At 34.6% G+C, this 19,521-nt stretch overlaps 1 protein-coding gene across 4 annotated transcripts in view; it reads right to left on the reverse strand.

Annotated features, from left to right (window-relative positions):
* LOC150076866 (putative serine/threonine-protein kinase DDB_G0277449) overlaps window positions 1–19,521 on the reverse strand; it is a 128,853-nt gene that overhangs the window by 82,938 nt on the left and 26,394 nt on the right. For all 4 annotated transcript variants that reach the window (XM_090386420.1, XM_090386418.1, XM_090386416.1 and 1 more), the window contains 3 exons: window positions 12,063–12,257; window positions 7,885–7,994; window positions 1,200–1,307 (listed from right to left, as the gene is read on the reverse strand). In XM_090386420.1, the coding sequence (XP_090242546.1) occupies window positions 1,200–1,307; window positions 7,885–7,994; window positions 12,063–12,153 (309 nt within the window). In that variant the 5' untranslated portion in view covers window positions 12,154–12,257. The remainder of the gene's footprint in view (window positions 1–1,199; window positions 1,308–7,884; window positions 7,995–12,062; window positions 12,258–19,521) is intronic.

Genomic DNA, 19,521 nt, shown 5'->3' on the forward strand with positions numbered 1-19,521 from the left:
TACTAGGTAGGTATCCCATGATTTCTGTCCACTCAGTGGAGAACAGTCCAGAGAATGCCTGCTAAGTAGGAATGAACAGAAAATAGATTTCCATAAATTTGTCCTTAATGCTAGAAAACAAAGCAACTATGAACTTAACCAAATCAAGAATATGAATGAAATTCTGTTGACATTTGATGTCCCACCAATAAAACCGTAAATCTTGAGGGCAAAAAACTATAATTATTAAAACCACTGGACATGAAAAGACACACTACACTACAGTTTTAATCTGTTGTGCTGACTGGACAAAACTTCCAATGTTAATTTAAAAAACAAAAAACCTACTGAAAGATAAACTGCCAAATGGAATTCACATACTTGTACAACCAAAGGGATGGATGGATGAAGAAAGTCTCAAGGACTGGTTTGTAAAAGTTTGGTCCAAGCATCCTGGTGGACTACTGTGTAAAAATGCACTACCAGTATGGGATCGGTTTAAAGTACATAGGACTGAAAACATCAAACAACTGGCCGAAATGATAAACACAGAATTTGAATAATTACAAGTGGCTTAACTTCAGTTACAAACGTTAGATGTCAGCATCAATAAGCTTTTCAAGAATAACATGCGGGAGCAATGGAAAAAAATGGATGATCAAGGGGAACCATGATACGGCACCTATGGGAAGGATGAAGCGTCCATCAATATAGCACAAGTGTGTGAATGGGTGCTGACCACTAAAATTGTGGTCAAGTCCTTTAAAAAACTTGGCAAAAGTAATGCAATGGATAGCACTGAAGATTATTTATTGTATGAGAGTGCTAGTGATACTAGTGAAGAGAATTATGACGTTGAGGATAATAATGATCAAATCAGTAATGAATTTGAAGTTGAATAATACTAAAATAAGAGTAATAATCCTATACTTTTTTATTGGTTTTTATTTAATTTTAAATTTCCCTTGTATTAACGATAATTTTTTTTTCTAAAGAAGAAGTTTTTTTTTCTTAAATTTACCATTCCAAAATTAGGGTGCATCTTCCATGCCACAGTATCTCATAAGCCAACAAATATGGTAATTATAAAGTTTTATTCAATGAAATTAAAAGAAACTGCTATAAAAACATTATGCTGATTATTTACCAATTACAATTATATAAATAATACTAAAATTATTTTCCGTATACTACTGTAATTTCATATATAAATTATTTACCTCATCTTTATCAAACATTTTACTCAATCCAAAATCCGTCAATTTTACATGACCGGTACCATCAATGAGTATGTTTTCAGGTTTAATATCCCTATGAATAATATTCAACTGCAAAATAAAATTATACGAAAGTTAATATGAAAATGAAATTCATTGTTATAAAGTCATATTCAAAATAATGCACATTTTTGAAAACTGTAATAGCACTGCATACTTTCTAAAAATTTTATGCTGAATTAGAAAGAAATTAAATCAAAAAGACTTTCTTTCATGACCTTCAATAATAGGAACTTTAAATAAATGAAATTCAGATCAGATAACTGCTACTTTACTATACTTTAGTACATATAATTTAACATAATTATATTAAAATTTACGTTAAATTATATTAACAATATTTGGTATTTTGAAATATCACACAATACCATTTATTTCAAGGATCAAAATTAAGACAGAATACAAACTTAAATTACCAAGAAAAACCTGATTTTTTACTTATTTACAATAAGTAATTAATAAATAAATAGATGTTTCTTTGTAGGCTTTACAGTGCAAGCCATAACGAATAAATACATGGATTAATTTTCAGTTACTATTAAAAGTATGCAATGAAACAAACAAATGCCTTCTAAAGATTTGATCACCAATTTATTCCAACCAATCGAAGGATTTTGCCATTCAAAATTCAAAAGGCTGAACTACAAATCTTTAATGAGACTATAAGTTGGCCCTCTCAGCAAGACAGTAGAATCTTCTACCCCATACAAACAGTCCCAGTTTTCAATCTTTCCTAATTAAGCCTAATGAAAAAAAATTGTGGAATCTACAAATAATTATTAAGCAGTTATATTTGTGGAATTCAACTTGTTTATTTTAATACTTTTTTGCACAATAAAATTCACCTGATAGTTTTATTAGTGTTATTTATATTTCTCCTTAATTCATTATGAACAACCACCTAATGTCCTCTCAAGATAGTGAACTCTGAAAATTAAAAATTAAATGCTCTTAAATTTTCATGATTAACTTTTATCAATAATTAGTTTAAAATACCAATGATAAATTCTCACCAGCATGTCAAAGGAACACAGCTATAAAAAAAAAAAAAAAAAAACACACAACAGAACACAAGACAGAAATTATCAGGTCATTCCCCAAGTTCAAAAAAATAAAAGGGACAAATTTATATTGGAAAAGGATGGTTACGGAAAAGATACACAAAAATTTGCTTTCAGCCAGAGAGTAATCAATTGTTGGAATGAATTTATCTTGTGTTGTGGAAGTGGGTAGTTCGAATAAATTTGTGGAAAGATTACAAAAATTACAATAGCCAACATGATTTTTCCTCCATGAACTTAAATGCTGCTTTTAACCAATTTTTTATGCGTAGATTTCGAAAATCATCATCATGCCACGGTTATTAAATATAGAGGGGAGTAATGTTTTACAAAAATATGCCAATTTTACATAGTCTATCCAGTGATGTATGACATACTGATTTATTTTAACAGATATAAGCTAATTCTCTTAACTCTAGCAATCAATTCTGGACTCTGTTTTCTTGAAATAAACATAATCAGACTTCTACATGTGGTTCTTAGGTTCAAATTCCGATGCAACGATTTACAATTTGGAGAGAGCACACGTAGCATTTTTGCTGAGGATTTTTGTAGGGTTGCCAAGGTTTTACAACTATTAACTGATTGTGACATGTTCTCAGGGTTGTAATTCTATCCCCAAACAAACAACCCCTCGAGAATAGGAGGGTGGAGCCCGCACAGACATTATTAGACTTCTGAAAGAACTAAGTGTCATGCATAAGTCAGATGAATGGCATTTATTCACAGATGCCTCAAAATTAAGTTTAAAAGCAGTTTCTATTTGCTGTGTTTCATTCAGTTGGACTTAGTCATGGAAGCATGTCTAAGGTTCTACATGCCATAAAATACCAGGATTATGGCTGGAACATATGCAGTGAACTTAAGGTTATTGGTTTTGAGGGAGGGTTTCACAAAATATTGTTGTTTTTTTGTGTTTGTGGAACAGCACAGCCGTACGATAAAAGAACATTATGTTGTGTAACACACGAGTTCATACTAGGACAATGTAATGTAAAATATATTCCTTTAGTGCAATCAAACAGGGTTCTTCTACCGCTGCACATCAAACTTGGATTAATGAAAAATTTCATGGAAGGGACTAGATAAAGAAGTTAACAGATTTGCATACTTGAGAAGTGTTTCCTAATTTAACATATGCCAAAACTTAAGGAATTTTTTTGTAGGACCCCAAATTAGGAAACTCCCGAAAGACAATGTGTTTGAAACCCAGTTAAAGGAGGTTGAATTGGCAGCTTGGTGATCATTTAAGGAGGTAGTACATGGTTTTTTGTGTAACAGGAAAGAAAACTGAAGTGTTGGTGTCTAATTTACTCAAGTGCTACAGAAACATGGCCTGTGAAGACATTGAAAATTCATTTTCTTCATTGCCATTCATTTTTCCTCAAAAATCTGGGCAATGCGAGTGATGAATAAGGGGAGTGGTTTCATCAACATATTTCCAAAATGGAAAAGGGGTACCAAGGTCAATGGGATCCTGTAATGATGGGGAATTACTGCTGGTTCCTTGTGAGAGAGTAAGCAGGAAAATCCCTTAATAACAAACATTTTTAAGGACAATTACAGGTATGCTGATCATATATTATCGAAATATAACTATTTCACAATGACTTATATTTTTTCCAAAGTTAAATGAGTTATAGAGAATGTGTGTGTATATATATATATATATATATATAGAATATTAAGGATAATAGAAAATTGTTAGAAAAAGTAAATCAATCCAATAATAATACCATCAGGGAGCTAAGAAAACGCAAAAAAAAAAAAAAAAAAAAAAATATATATATATATATATATATATATATATATATATATATATAAAAAATAAAAAAAAACCGCTTTTTACCGACAATCTGGATGACTTCAACTAGGGCCGAACAACACAAAATGAAAACTAAAAACAACAAGAGGTTCTCTGTTTCTGTGATGATCAATATATGCTAAGTAATTTAAATCTAAACCAAATATAAACTAGTATAGGCCAAATATAAATCGAATGATGATAAAAAGTTAAATTTAGAATTATTAGAATCAAAAAGGTAAGAAATAAGTAAAATATAAATGTAAGCATATATTAATCATCGTTGACCTGACAGGGAATGTAATTTAATGATTAAAATAAGATTAAATATATAATACATACTACATATTGACCATATCTAGGACATAATGTAATAGTCGTCAAAATAATGTGGTGCCCCCTATGTGATAGATACAGTAAAAATAATTATAAATAAATAATTTAATTTAACGCAAAGAGAAACATGCAGATAGAAGAAAAATTAAAGGAGTAGGAATAATAGAACCTGAACTCCAACAAAGGCGAAAAATAGTGGTATAGATAAGAAATAGTTTCTCCTACGTCCTCGGATTGCCCTAATAATATCGGAGTAATAAAAATAAAGAGTATAGGACAGTTTAAAGACATTACATTCTTGTAATGTCTTTAAACTGTCCTACACTATTTTTATTTCTCCAAAATTATTAGGGCAATCCGAGGACGTAGGAGAAACTATTTCTTATCTATACCACTATTTTTCGCCTTTGTTGGAGTTCAGGTTCTATTATTCCTACTCCTTTAATTTTTCTTCTATCTGCATGTTTCTCTTTGCGTTAACTTAAATTCTATTATTTATTTATAATTATTTTTTACCGTATCCATCACATAGGGGGCACCACATTATTTTGACGACTATTACATTACATTATATCCTAGATATAGGTCAATATGTAGTATTGTATTTAATCTTATTTTAATCATTAAATTACGTTCTGTCTGGTCAACGATGATTAATATATGCTTACATTTATATTTTACTTATATTTCTTACCTTTGATTCTAATAATTCTAAATTTTCTTAACTTTTTATCATCATTCGATTTATATTTGGCCTATACTGTTCTATATTTGGTTTAGATTTAAATTACTTAGCATATATTGATCATCACAGAAACAGAAAACCTCTTGTCATTTTTTTGCCTTCATTCTGGGCGGTTGGCCCCAGTTGAAGTCATCTAGATGGTCGGTAAAAAGCGATAATATTTTTTTTTGCATTTTCTTAGGTCCCTGATGGTATTATTATTTTACTTTTAACTTTTTCTAATAATTTTCTATTATTCTTAATATTCTATAGACATTATGGATGTATTGCATGATTGCTTGCAACTGCATTGACCCATAAATATTAGTTACAGTTACTGTCGTTTTAACTTTCTTTCCTTTTTTATCACTAATATATAATTTTTTTTTTTTTTTTTTTTTTTTCACGTGTTAAACTTGAATTAAGTATACAGTAAATCCCCGCTATTTGTGGTTACGTTCCTGAGAAATGCTGTGAACTCAGTATTTGCGAAAACGCAAATACTGAGTTATGGCTCCCATAGTAATAAAGGGGTTCCGTTCCGTTCCAAAGTGTGAAATATATAAGTTTGTTATTTGGTTTTTAGGAGCATTAGCAACTAAGGCCATATTGCTCCGGGATATGCGGTGGTCATTCCCTGAATGACCTTTCCGCATCCTCCGTATTTGGTGGTGATGGACTCTAACCCTGGTCTAATCAAGAAGGGTGTGCTACGCACTGCTGCTCCTTCCCACCTGGCTACAGAGGCGCCTGAAATATATAAGAAAAACTAGTCTAAAATTTTTTGTCTATGTATGTATTATATGTACCTTCATAATATGACTATGTACATAGACAGTACATAGTGAAATGAAAGCATATGGCATCGAAATGAAAATAAGAAACAATTTAATATTAAATGTAATATTTATTAGAAATTTCAAACAAATTTTTCAAACCAGCACCTTTGCTAGCTAAAAAACTTATCTTGCCAGTGCTATCACCAGTTTCACTAAAGTGTTGATAAAGGAGTTTTGCCTTTTCACGAATGAACTTAACGGAATTTTATTTTGAGTTCGGTCTTCTATCCACAGATTTAAAGCTTTTTCCATTTTTTCTAATTTAACATCATGAGTTAAAGAGCAAATTTTTGAAGCAATTAGTGCGTTTTCATGGACACTACGGCGAATGTTTTCTTCCGATTTCTTAATTGATCGTACTGTTGACTCATTGATTTTAGCGTTTTGCCACTGAGGAGACACTTTCACCATTAGAAATTTTATCTAATAACTCAATTCGCTAATGTCATCACCTTCTTTGATCTTTTCACATTTCCCTTGTTATTCGTAGCCATATTTTTGTACGGGTTAGAAAGAACTTGTCCACAATAAAGTCACTTTCTTCCATTAACACACTTGAAAAAGTCTGTTTTACACTGCAAAACAGTAGGTTTATCACTTTTGTAAGCATGTCAATTTATAAATTGATAAGCATATAAATTAAAAGCAAACTACGAAACCTTCCATGACAAGCGCATAACACATACTGAATAAGGATTAGCGAGAAACATCCACGCTCGCGATTTTGTCACCCCTCTCCTCCCCCCACCCACTGAGCGCTGTTTTGACTGGGAATGACAGTTTTAGCCACACCCATGTTTTTTTATGGCAGAAAATGTTCAAGGCATTTTAAAAATGCACATTTTTTTAGGTTTCGCTTTATATTAAATCAGTGACTGCAAATAGCGGGGGTTTACTGTATATCCCTTTATTTTAACATTAAAAAAAAAATGTTGGTAAATCCTTTGATGTAGACACAAGAGAATTTTTATGGCAATTTTCAGAATCAGCACATTTATTTCCTCCAGAATCACTTATTCTCATTGTGGAGGTATGACAAAAATATATTTTGTTGGCTAATGTTATTAGAAGTTATGTAGAGATGAGGCACTTAAGAGTTTTATTTTTATTTGACTGATGCCGTATAAGCTTGTTGCCTTGCATCCCTTGCCTCTATTAATACTAAGTTACACAAAAAACAAAATTACAAACATTATGTATGTAAAAAAAATTCCACAAATTAAGTAGCTCATCTTTTTATGAATGAGCAACCTTGATAATGCCACTTTTCTCCTATTCAAATATATATGGATAAAAATTTGCTGTATCAATGTTGTTTACAAACAGACAAATCAAAAAGTGTGCCATCAGCCAAATGTTTACTTGTTAATTCAAGATATTAATATTTATCTTGCATTAACAAATATTAATCAGCTTTAATAACAAATATTAATCAGCTTTAATAATTTCTTATTATTGTAAGAACTGTTGTCAAGGGAAAGTGTAGAAGAATGATATGACTTAGATCCAGACATTAATTAAAATCAAAAAGAGAAGTCTATTGAAGCACTTTTTCCAGGGAGCCCATATTGACATTCAATCCCTCAAAGGTGGCAAGGGTGATTTTAGTTAATGGTGGTACAAACTTTACCAATAAAAAAAAATTTATCCATACTTATAGTCTGTTCTTCACTAGTCCCCAAAACTACATTCTCAAATATTATACATTAGTGAAAATTATTATTTTTTTTTTTTAAAAAAAAAGGTAGATACTGTCCACGAGGTTAGACACTATCAGCCTTTTTAAATATTCTGTGTAGAGACCAAGAAATTAAAACAGAGCATTTATAATGTATCTATGTTATAATGCATTTGTCATACTTGCCTTGTGGATGTATGCTATAGCTGAAACAAGCTCAGCAACATATAACCTTGCTTCATCATCAGTTACAATACTTTCCATCACATAGAACAGATCACTTTTGCTGCAGTAATCTAAATGGATAAATTAATAAGGGATTTAAAAAAAAAAAAAAACACAACTTAAAAAAAAAAATGATATATTCAGTTTTATTTTAAAGTGCTATATCACATATATCTGTTAAAAATGTTATGTTGGAAAATGAATACTTTAATAAAAGATTTGTTAGATATGCTGTTTTGGTCAAATTTAAAATTTGACCAAAACAGCATATCTAATAAAACTGCCACCACAATTTTTACCTCCACAAATTAATATCAGCTGTTTCCAGTCAATTTATATGGGTGGATTTCAAGAATGATTATTAATTTCACATCAGTTAACAATTTCTATACAGATTTGAGTTTACCCACAAATATGTATATCTTACTAAAATTTAGGGAAGCAGATATAACCACAAATTTAGACAGATACACCAACTGTTTAAAACTGATTTAATAGTAAAATAAAATAAATTAAAATGATACAAGACTGTACAATAATATTTGATTTACAATCAACTAGTTTACAACAAAAATAAAATAAGATAAAATAAGTAAAAATGCATTAAAATATAAATTTAAAAGCGATAAAAACACTATTGAAGCTTTCAGAGGTGTCTGCCTCCTTCCTCAGCAATAATGAAACTTAAGCGACACATCCTTAAATACCAGGTTCACGGCACACGTGGATGACTAGGCACATACTCTGTATTACTTTCACTTGTACCAGAACCGGAAGTGGTCTGGGGACGTGGAAAACTAGAACATTTATCTCTGGTAAAAACCACCGCCTCAAAAGGGGGGGGGTGAAGCCTTCTCCCCTGTCTCTGTTCATGCTATTGTTGCCAGAGGATCCAATCCACAGACTTTCCAGCCACTTGTGGTCCCAGAATCTATGCATCTGGTCAAGGATAACAGCATTGTCGGGGGAGATCTGGTGTTGTTTTTCCCAATAGTGCTCGGCAATGGCAGATTTATTGAGCCACGTGGGGGAGACAGGACAGTGTCTCAAGTCTGGGGGAACATTCAAGAGTGATACAGACCGCAGTGCTCAGATTTATCATATTACCAGCAAATGTCTGCATGCTCACAGGTGGCAATAATGTTGGGAGGGTGAACATGTTTGAACTTGTCTACCTGCTTCCCACTTCTCTTTCAGTAATGGAAAGACAGTAGCAGTGTGATTATGTGTACTATTTAACTGTATACCTATTACATGTTATTTGTTTCTTCTGTGTTTTGTTTAGCATTTTATTAAAATCTTTAAGCAGAAGCAAAAGAAGTGGCTGAATCAGCCTGAAAATTTCACCTATGTGTGTAGATGGTTTACAACGAAAACTCAGAGGAAGAAAATCTAAAGTATTACTGAAAATGCATATTTGCTGTACTGAATTCTTGTTTGTTGCCACAACAGCCAATGTTGATAAGATGTTCTGAGGGTAGCAGTGTTTTAAATGACAGGGAACAAAGCTTGGGATACAAACCTAAATAACTTCAAGGGGTGTGGAAGGGTAGTAAACTACACAAGACAACATAGTCTCAACTGTGTCTACAGTAATGCCAGGAGTGTTATCAATAAAATGGCTTAATTTGAACTCTGGTTAGGATAACTAAAGCTGATATAACGAGGCTATAAGAAATGTGGTGACACCCAGAAATTGGCGATGACAAATTCCACTACGGTGTGTATAACATATTTAGGAAAGATAGAAGGGGTGGAGGGGTCATGCTTCTTATCAAAAGCATGCCCAAGTGTGAAAAGAGCTTTTACTGGATCTGAAGTTGTCTACCAACATAGAATCTGTGTTGTGTAGGTTAGCTGGAAGCAAAGGAACAAAGAATGGGAGTAATCTACAGACTAGAAAACTGAAGAATATGATGAGTCTTTACATGCATATGGAATGGGCAAGCAAGTGTGAATGTCTTATCACGGTTGACTTTAATCTGCCCCAGATTGATTGGAATGGACAAGTGAGAGAGAAACTTACGATGAGGAAAAAGTTTTTAAAATAAACTAGATTATTATTGTACTAGCAAGTGAGAGAAAGTACTAGGAGTGAGAATATTCTTGACCTCATCATTACTAATGAATCAGATGACATCACAGGTCTTAATATATAGGAACTTAATTGTCAGGAAGTGATAATGCAATCAGCAGTTGGAAGATGAAGAAAGATGTTGCAGTAGTTAAAGGCACAGGTTGCAACTTCAGAAGAGGGGACTTTCACAGTTTAGGGTGCTTTTTGGTATCTGAACTGTGTGGATGGCTGAGGGATGGCAAATACATTTGAATTATGGAATACTTTTAAAGCAAAAATCACAGAAGCCATGAATGCCTTTAAGAAAATATTGCAGGAAGAGGATGCCAAAACGAATGACTGCAGAGCTGGTCAAATAGAGAAGAGAAAGACAGCACGGGACAGTTGCAAAGCAATGAAAAGTACTGAAACCTACAAAGAAAAATTTTACTAGCAACCAAATTTTTATCAATTTTGATCAGAAATAAGTCTATTTTTAACACTAATTTAAATTAAGTTTGCTAACAAATTGAAGACATTTTAAGCAGTAATTCTGAAGGCAAATATGATTTTGTTGCAATACACAAAATAATACAAAATATATACTTTCTTAAAATATATGGCAAAATAATTTTCCATATACTTTAAAAATAAGATGATTAAATTGCAATAATTGATCATTTCAAATAACTATCACTTCAAAGCAAAATTTAACAACTATTCTGACTGTTATACAAGATCAAAATTATTAAAAATTAAATTACAGTAGAAATGTCATTTATCTGGAATAATTTGGGAAGGACTTTTTTTTTTTTTTTTTTTTTTTTTTTAAATGGTAGTATAGTAAGCTCCGGTTATAGCGATCATGTTTGCAAATTGAATTTTGATTATAATAAGCAAAAGATAGAGTTTACTACTGTTTATAACAGATTGAACAAACAAAAAGCCCAATAAACCAAAAACTGCAAATTTTTATGGTTGTGACCTGTAGAATTCTGTGACCATCAGAAATGTGCTTTAGAAAAATATCAGAGACTAGTAGGTTTTCTCAGAAACCATGAGAAAATTTCAGATTTAGCTCCAGATTCAGTAAGAATAATATCAGCCTGCAATTGTGCGATTTATTACTTTTCTTATTTTTTTTACGGCAAAATGTGAACGAAAAAGAAAACGCATGTGTTAACATTGCAACAAAAAACGGGAACTATTAATAGAATTAGAAAAGGTGAAAATTTAGGAAATCTTGCCAAAGAGTTTAATGTGGTGATGTTTAATGTGTTCAACAATGATGTCAAAACCTGAAAATAACGATTTAGAGAGTGCACTCAATTTATTTATTTATTTTTTTTTTGTTTTCTTCAGAGTAAAGTTTAGATGGACCAGTGTCTGGCCCAATGTTGTGGGAAAAAGTACTGGATTTCGAAAATTAATAGGTAATGAAGGTTTTAAGGCAAGCACAGATTGGCTAAAAAAACTTTAAACTGAGACACAGTATACGTGAACTAGATATTCAAGGCGAGAAACTTTATGCAGATGAATCGGCAGCAGTGTCCTTTGAAAATTAAGTTTGCTTCAGTTATAACACAAAGAAAATATTTATAATGTTGATGAGATGGCTTTATTAAGGAAAGCATTACCAAGACAACGCCAGAAACTAAAAGAGAAATGTCTGCATCAAGTTTTAAGATGAAAAAAGAGTTATAGTTGCTGTGTGTGTGTGTGCGCGCGCGCGCGCACACACATGCCACTGGGATGAACAGATTGCCCGTGCTCGATATCAGTAAGTCGAAAAAACCGAGAGCATTTAAAAAATCTTTAGTTTTCTTGTTCTGTGTAAAAATCATAAAAATGCCTGGATGGATGTTTGCTTTACAACTTTTTTTATTTAATTAATCTTATTTAATTTAAATCATAAGGTAAGATTAATTTTATTTATTAAATTTAATATTATATAATATTAAATTGATTCAATTTTACCAGAAAAATTATCCAGAAAATTTGGCTTTCCAAAAGAGGTCAAACATCAATTATTCCAGATAATTGATTGCACTCTACTATACTACAATTTGGTTAACTTAATTACCTAATGCAAAATACAGGTAATCCCCTGCTTCAAATGAGTAGCGAAGGGATACCAAAAATGGAAAATGCCCAATTTGCTTTAAAATGTTCATTTCATTCTTGCTGTGTCTGCTTTCAATCTTTACTTGTTTCAGAGCATATAGTTCACCTTTATCATATCCTTTCGTCCTTTTAACCAATTTAACTTGACCATAGGCTGTAAAAAAAAAAAAAAAAAAAAAATTTAAATATTATGAACAATATACCAATTATAGTATTAAATTTAGTAATAATTTTTAAAAATTCGTGTAGTGAAAAATAAGATAATTTTCAGGTTTTTATGTCTATTTATGAGTAGACATATACTTGCACTCTATTATTGTTATTTTCAAACAGAATAATGCTCTTCTGGTGAAGCATAATTTTGAATGCATAGAGTAATGCATATAGTGTGCTGACTAAATGCATTTAAAATTATGCTTCACAAGAAGGCAACACTGTATTCTTACTCTAATTCAAAACATTTTGTAATTAAATAACTAAAATCTCAAATTAATGTAAACTTATGCTCCTCAAAATTGCACTTGTCTATGCAGTGAAGTGTTTGATATCATTTCACATTTCATTATATCTGCATAGCTGACAACTTGAAACTTTTTAAAACACAGAGATCTGCTAAATTTATTTATTTTTTTAAATCAAGGCTTTACGCCTGAAATTAAATTTCACTGACAACTTTTGTTTCCTTTTATATGAAAATCCCAAACATGAGATATATTAGAACCTATAGTACTCAGTCCTGTGCATGGGTTGGAGGTTGAGAAGATGAAAGAAGATATTTGTTGACATTAGACTTGAACTTCTGTAGACTAATTTTCAGGAAATCTGTATGGAGGAAGGTTGTTCCAGAAAACGGTAGTTGAATGAATAAATGAGGAAGATGAAAAGTTGGTTCTGTGAGTTTGAAGTTGGACAGTAAATGGATGTTGGCGGCACTTGTTTGGACAGTTTTGAAAGAAAGAGCAGGAATTATAGAAGCCAATTCGGAAGAACAATGCCCATGGAAGTATCTGTAGCAAAGGCATGCAGCAGAAACAGTACGTCTGTCAGACAGAGAGTGGAGAGATTCTGTTAGAGAAGAGTTATTAATTAATCTAGCTACTCTTCTGAATGGAATCTAGAAGCCTGAGTGAGGTTTTGGGGGCACCACCCCAGATGTGGGAACAATATTCCATGGTAGGGCAGATTTGCAATTTGTACAAAGTGAACTACTGTTTGAAAGAAAAGTAATGCCGAGAGCAAAAGAGAAAACCAAATTTTTTAAATGCAGAAGAAGCAATATTTGTAATGTGCTTGTGCCAAGAGAGATTAGAAGTCAGGGTAATCCCTAAAAGAGATATATCAACTTGCCAAGATATCCGAGTGTCACCAATGATAAGCACAGGAGCAGAAGAATCCTTTTTGCAAGATATAAGACGAGACTGAGTTTTAGAAGGATTGAAATCAACTAAGTTGTCTTTGCCCAACTGGAGAATTACCTGGAGATCGGCATTTAAGGAATTGGAAGCAGATATTCGAAAAGTTGAAGCTGATTGAGCAGGGCAAAGTTTCTCAAAATGGAAAGTGGAATGCAATGTGCTATCATTGGCAAAGCTATAGATAGTATTTCCAGCCAACGGAAGGTCATTAATATACAAGAGGAAAAAAGTGCGGGAAAGAACTGAACCTTGGGGAACACCAGCATTAGTGGAGAAATTAGAAGACAGAGCCATCTACCATCACCCTCAGTGAGCAATCAGAGAGAAAACTGGATAAACAATTACAAAACACAGTTGGCAAACCATAAGATGGAAGCTTGTTTAGAAGCCAAACACGATCAAAAGCCTTTGAGATGTCAAGGGCAACTGCTTGTGTTTCAAACTTTTCCATTGAATTTGTCCATAAATGGATAACATAAGCCAGAATATCACCAGTGGATTAACACTGATGGAATCCATACTGGCAATCGTTGATTAGACTGAAGGTTTCTAGGTAGTTTAAAAGTTTGTGGTTAATTGATTTCTCCATTACTTCAGAAAGAGTAGAAGTAATTGTAACGGGACAATAACTGGATGGGAGGGACTTGTCACTCTTTTTAGGAACTGGTTGGATATGGGAAAATTTCCAAGCATAAGGAAAAACACCTTTGGAATGAGAAAGTGAAAAAAGGTGGCAAAGAACAGGAGTAAGTTCAGGAGCACAGATTTTGAGAACAAGTGGAGAAATACCATCAGGAACTGGAGCTTTCTTAGCATCGAGATTCGTCAAAATCCTTCTGACATCCTTTTGACGGAAATCCACAGGAGGTATTGAATGTTGAAACTCTGAGAGTGTTGGGAATGGTGGAAGGTGTTTTACCCTTCCACCATTCCCAAACGGGGAACATCCTTTGTAAAAAGGATAGGTGGAACAGGACCAGGGTATGTCTGCCAGGGGCAAGGGTTGATGACGTTGTAGAGCGGATATCATCTTTCAAGGGCACAAAAGGTGATATAGTTGTACACGTTGGCACTAATGATATTAAGAGTAGGAGACCGGCGGAATTACTCAACAAGTACAGGTCACTGTTGAAAAAAAGCCGTGAAATAGGGTTGAATTTGAAAGTGTCTGCAATTCTGCCCAGACACGATAGGAGGGAGTACATGATGAGAGCTTTGTTGATCAATTCGGCCCTGGAAAGATTGTGCAAGGCTCAAGGGGTAGAATTTTTTTCAGCCTGGACTGTACTTGTTAACAGGAGAGATTGCTTCTACAGGGATGGGATACACTTAAATAGAAAGGGTGCAAGAATATTTGCTGATGCTATCGAGGCAGTGTTAGGTGGGTCGGAAAACTGCTAGTTTGGGGGGATACAAAGACTAATAGTTTAACAGTAACCGCAGGCAGAGGTGAAGGCGATTCTTGCACAACTTCTATTAGAATAAGAAGCGACCTGGAGCGAGGGGTGTTGGGGGTTTCAGGGACGGATGGCAGTCATCATGGAATAGTTGGGTATATGGGATGTGTTAGGGTAACAAGGAATAGGCATAGGAGCATGTATACCAATGCTAGAAGTATAGTAAATAAATTTGATGAATTTGAAGTGTTGGTCAAGACATCAAAGGCGGATATTGTTGGGATATCAGAGACGTGGTGTCACCCAGATATAAGGAATGCCGAACTGGAATTTGGGGAGTACAATGTGTACAGAAAGGATAGACAGGATAGGAAGGGAGGAGGTGTTATGCTGTTAATTAAGAAAAAACATAAAATCAAACGAAGTGCACCCAGTTAATATAGATGAACAGTGCTCTGTTGAGTCAGTTTGGTGTGAGATAAGCACTGCGAAAGGAAAAATAAGAGTAGGAGTGTGTTATAGGCCTAATGACTTGAATGAGTACAATGAACAATTGTACAGAGAAATAGAGTGGGCCAGTAAATCAGAATGTCTTATAATGGGGGATTTTAACTTCCCAGATATTGACTGGAACTTGTGGGTTGGTCACTCACACACTAGTCAGACTTTTGTGGATTTATTGGATGATTGTTTTCTGCAGCAGCATGTTCGAGAGGCAACCAGAGAAAGTAACACTACTGATCTGGTTATCAGCAGTGATCATTCGTGTATTAAGAATTTGCAGATAAAGGAACCACTAGGTGGCAGTGATCACAGTGTGCTGAAGTGGGATTTACTCAAAGAGGTAACTACCGTCAGGGGTAAAGGAAAGGGTTTTTGCTTCCGTAAAGGGGAGTACAGTGGTCTCAGACAGTTTTTAAATTCTGTACAGTGGGATCAACTGACGATGTTACAAACAATAAATTCTAAGTGGGAAGCATTCAAAGAATTAATCGTGGAAGCTACTAGACTTTATATACCGATTAAGAAATATCGTTCAAGGTTTAGGCCTAAATGGTTATCAAATGAACTAATGAGACTTGTGACAGAGAAGAAAAATGCATGGGATGCATATAAATTATCAGGTGACGCAGAAGCCTGTGGCAGATATAAGCTAGTCTGTAATCAGGTCACAAAGGAGGTTCGGCAGGCGAAGGCGGATTACGAGAAATCTTTGGCAAAAGATGCTAAGAAAAACAGCAAGGATTTCTTTACTTATATAAACTCTAAAAGGAAGGTGAATATGATTGGTCCACTTGATATTGATGGTTCGACTGTTGATGATCCTGCTCAGATAGCAAACAAACTGAATGAGTATTTTGCATCTACATTCACACGTGAGGAATTATTACAATTTGAAAATGGAAGAAGGTTATCAAATTGTAGCAGTGTGCTTAATGATTTTGTAATAACTGAGAGCAAAGTGGAGGAGAAATTGTTGAAGTTAAACATAAGAAAGGCACCTGGGGTGGATGGGATCTATCCAGTTATTTTAAAGGAGGCGGCAAAGCAACTAAGCAAACCCTTAGCCATAATTATGAGAGCATCCTTGGACTCAGGGGAGGTTCCCACGGACTGGAGATGTGCAAATGTGTCCCCAATTCACAAAGGTGGATCGAAGGGTAACACGAGTAATTACAGACTAGTTAGTTTAACTTCTGTTCCGGGTAAAATAATGGAGTCGCTGGTTAAAGATGCATTGCAGGATCATCTAGACAAGACTGCAGCAATAATTCAAACACAGCATGGGTTTGTTAAGGGAAAGTCTTGTCTGACAAATTTGATTGGTTATTATGATGTGGTCACAAAGGAACTGGATGCAAAAAATAATTTTGATATCATATACTTGGATTTCAGGAAAGCTTTTGACACTGTTGCGCATGGAAGACTACTGTAAAAATTGGAGCAGAATGGTATTAAAGATAAGTTGCTACAATGGATAAAAGGATGGTTGTGTGGGAGCAGACAGAGGGTGGTAATCAATGGGTGCTGCTCTTCGTGGACTAATGTTATTAGTGGAGTCCCACAGGGTTCGGTGTTGGGTCCACTGTAGTTTTGTGTATTTATCAATGATATTGATGAAGGTATATCAGGCTTAATGTCGAAGTTTGCAGATGACACAAAGGTTGGTAGGGTTGTTAATGACAGTAATGGCAGTGTGCTACTGCAACAGGATCTAGATAATTTGGGCAGATGGGCTAAGAAGTGGCAACTGAAGTTCAACCTTGACAAATGCAAAGTACTGCATATGGGTAGAAGTAACCCCAGAGAAACGTACCAACTGTGTGGTACTACACTTAAGGTGGTAGAAAATGAAAAAGACCTGGGAGTAATTGTGCAGTCAGATATGAAGTTTTCTGAGCAGTGCAGACAGGCTGCTACGGCAGGTCATGGGGTTTTGTCAATGATATATAGGAATTTTGCTAGCAGAGAAAAGGAGGTGATTGTCCCTCTGTATAAGGCAATGGTCAGGCCACGCCTTGAGTACTGCGTACAGGTCTGGAGGCCTCATTTTAGGAAGGATGTAGATTTGCTTGAGCGTGTACAGAGAAGAGCAACACGATTGGTGAGGGGAATGAAGGGATTCTCTTACCAAGAGAGGCTTAAGTTCTGCAAATTGCAGTGGCTGGAGACTAGGCACCTGAGCGGTGATCTGATTGAGGTCTATAAGGCCTTGAATGGGTTGAGCACGCTGAATTCTGATGGGATCCTTCCACTTGTTCAGATTACCAACCTACGGGGACATAAGTTCAAATTAAGAAAGGACAGATGTAGAATAGATGTGCGGAAATTTGCCTTTAGCCAGCGGGTGGTTAATTGCTGGAACAAACTTCCATCTGTCGTTGTAGAAGTTGATAGGTTAAATAAATTTAAGGAGGAACTGGACAGGCATTTGGAGGGAATGGTGTGATTTTTTTTTTTTTTTTTTTTTTTTGGCTGATGCTGCATAAGCTCCTACACTTGCTTTCTTGCATCATGTGCCACTACTACTACTACCACCCAATATCATTAATACACGAGTTTGAAGAAAAATGGGAGGCTAGCAGGTCAGCTTTATCCTTGGCTGAAGTGACAACAGAACTGTCTGGTTTTGACAGAAGTGGGAGCAGAGATGGACAAAAGTTGCGGCCAATAGCTTTGGCAAGAAACCAGAATGCTCGGCTACCATTAGGGCAAGAAGCAAGTTTTGCTATGCTTAGCCTGTTCAAAATCTAGTTTGGACTTATTAATAACTGCTTTACAATTGTTGCGAGCTTAGGCAGAAAATGAAGAATTGGAAAAAAGCCAATTACGATATGCAACATTCTTCTCTTGAACAGCCTTAGCACATTTATTGGAAAACCGAGGTTTAGATAAAGGAAGGAGATTTTAAAGTGGAATAAAGGATTCCATTCGTACAAGAATAATTTCAATGACATGATCTGAGCAAACGTTGACATTAGAAGTTTTGAAACAGTAATCCGACCAAGGAAAAGAAAAAAAAAGATCTCTCTCAGGTCATCCCGTTTTTGCATTCTTGTAATGTCAAACAACATGAGGTGGGAATAACCATGAGATAAAGGCTCCATTGAAAAAGAGACAATCACCAAGTTGTGATCTGAGGTGTCTAAAGGACCACTTCGGACCATGTACTTAGAAGGGTTGTTTGTGAGAAAAAGATAAGGCGTGTTGGCTGTATGGTTAGGATTGTCTGGTATTCTTGTAGGTAAATGAACAATCTGTGCAAGGTGATTGATTTGCCAGCTGGAGTTGTGAACATTAAAATAACCGAGGAAAATTTACCCCACTGTTAGGAAAGTTTGATTGGAGAAAGTCAAATTGCAAAGAGAGGAAGTCAAAGAGCTCCAAGTGATTAGTGGAGTTGGGAGAATGGTAGAGATAACAGATGAATTTGACACAATGAGGTAGGGAGATTTTAAGCCAGAGAAGATCGAAAAGAGGAGATTGCAAATTACCAAGTCTGACAGGGAATATCGCAATAGACACATGCACAAGTACCACCTTTGAGGCAAAAGGAATCATATTGCAAATAATTTGGGCAACTGAAATGAGCAGTAATTGAATCAACTGATAACTGAGATTCTGTCAGAAAAAGTACATGGGGTTTGGCAGACTGCAAGTGGAAATGGACATTGTTGAAATTAGAATTGAGACCATGTATATTTGTGAAATGAACTAGGAAGTGTTTGGGAGGTTTAGGTCTTTTTGCAGATAAGCTTACTCTATTAGACAATTCATGGTGTATTCGATAGTAAGAAAAGGTGGCTGGGGAGACATGCTGTATGAAGTAATGAAATTTTTAGATATGGCATACACATGGTAAGAATATACCCAGATCCCTGACATAACATGGCCTCGACAATGCTCCCCGCATACACACTACTCGGACTCCCTCAAGTCACTATCTGGCAGAGTAGAGGTAGCGAGATTATACACTAGCTGATTATACACACACTCTGGAAGCCACCTAAAGAGTTACCAATAGGTTCCGTCTGGTGTACTAACTAACTAAATTGGGTCCACTTGACTTCAGTGTCACCCAAATATCAGTTCCATCAGTGTTTTA

This window comes from Mastigoproctus giganteus, chromosome 12 (genome assembly GCF_048544385.1).
Source record: "Mastigoproctus giganteus isolate SK-2022 chromosome 12, ASM4854438v1, whole genome shotgun sequence".
NCBI classification, from domain to species: Eukaryota; Metazoa; Arthropoda; class Arachnida; order Uropygi; family Thelyphonidae; genus Mastigoproctus; species Mastigoproctus giganteus.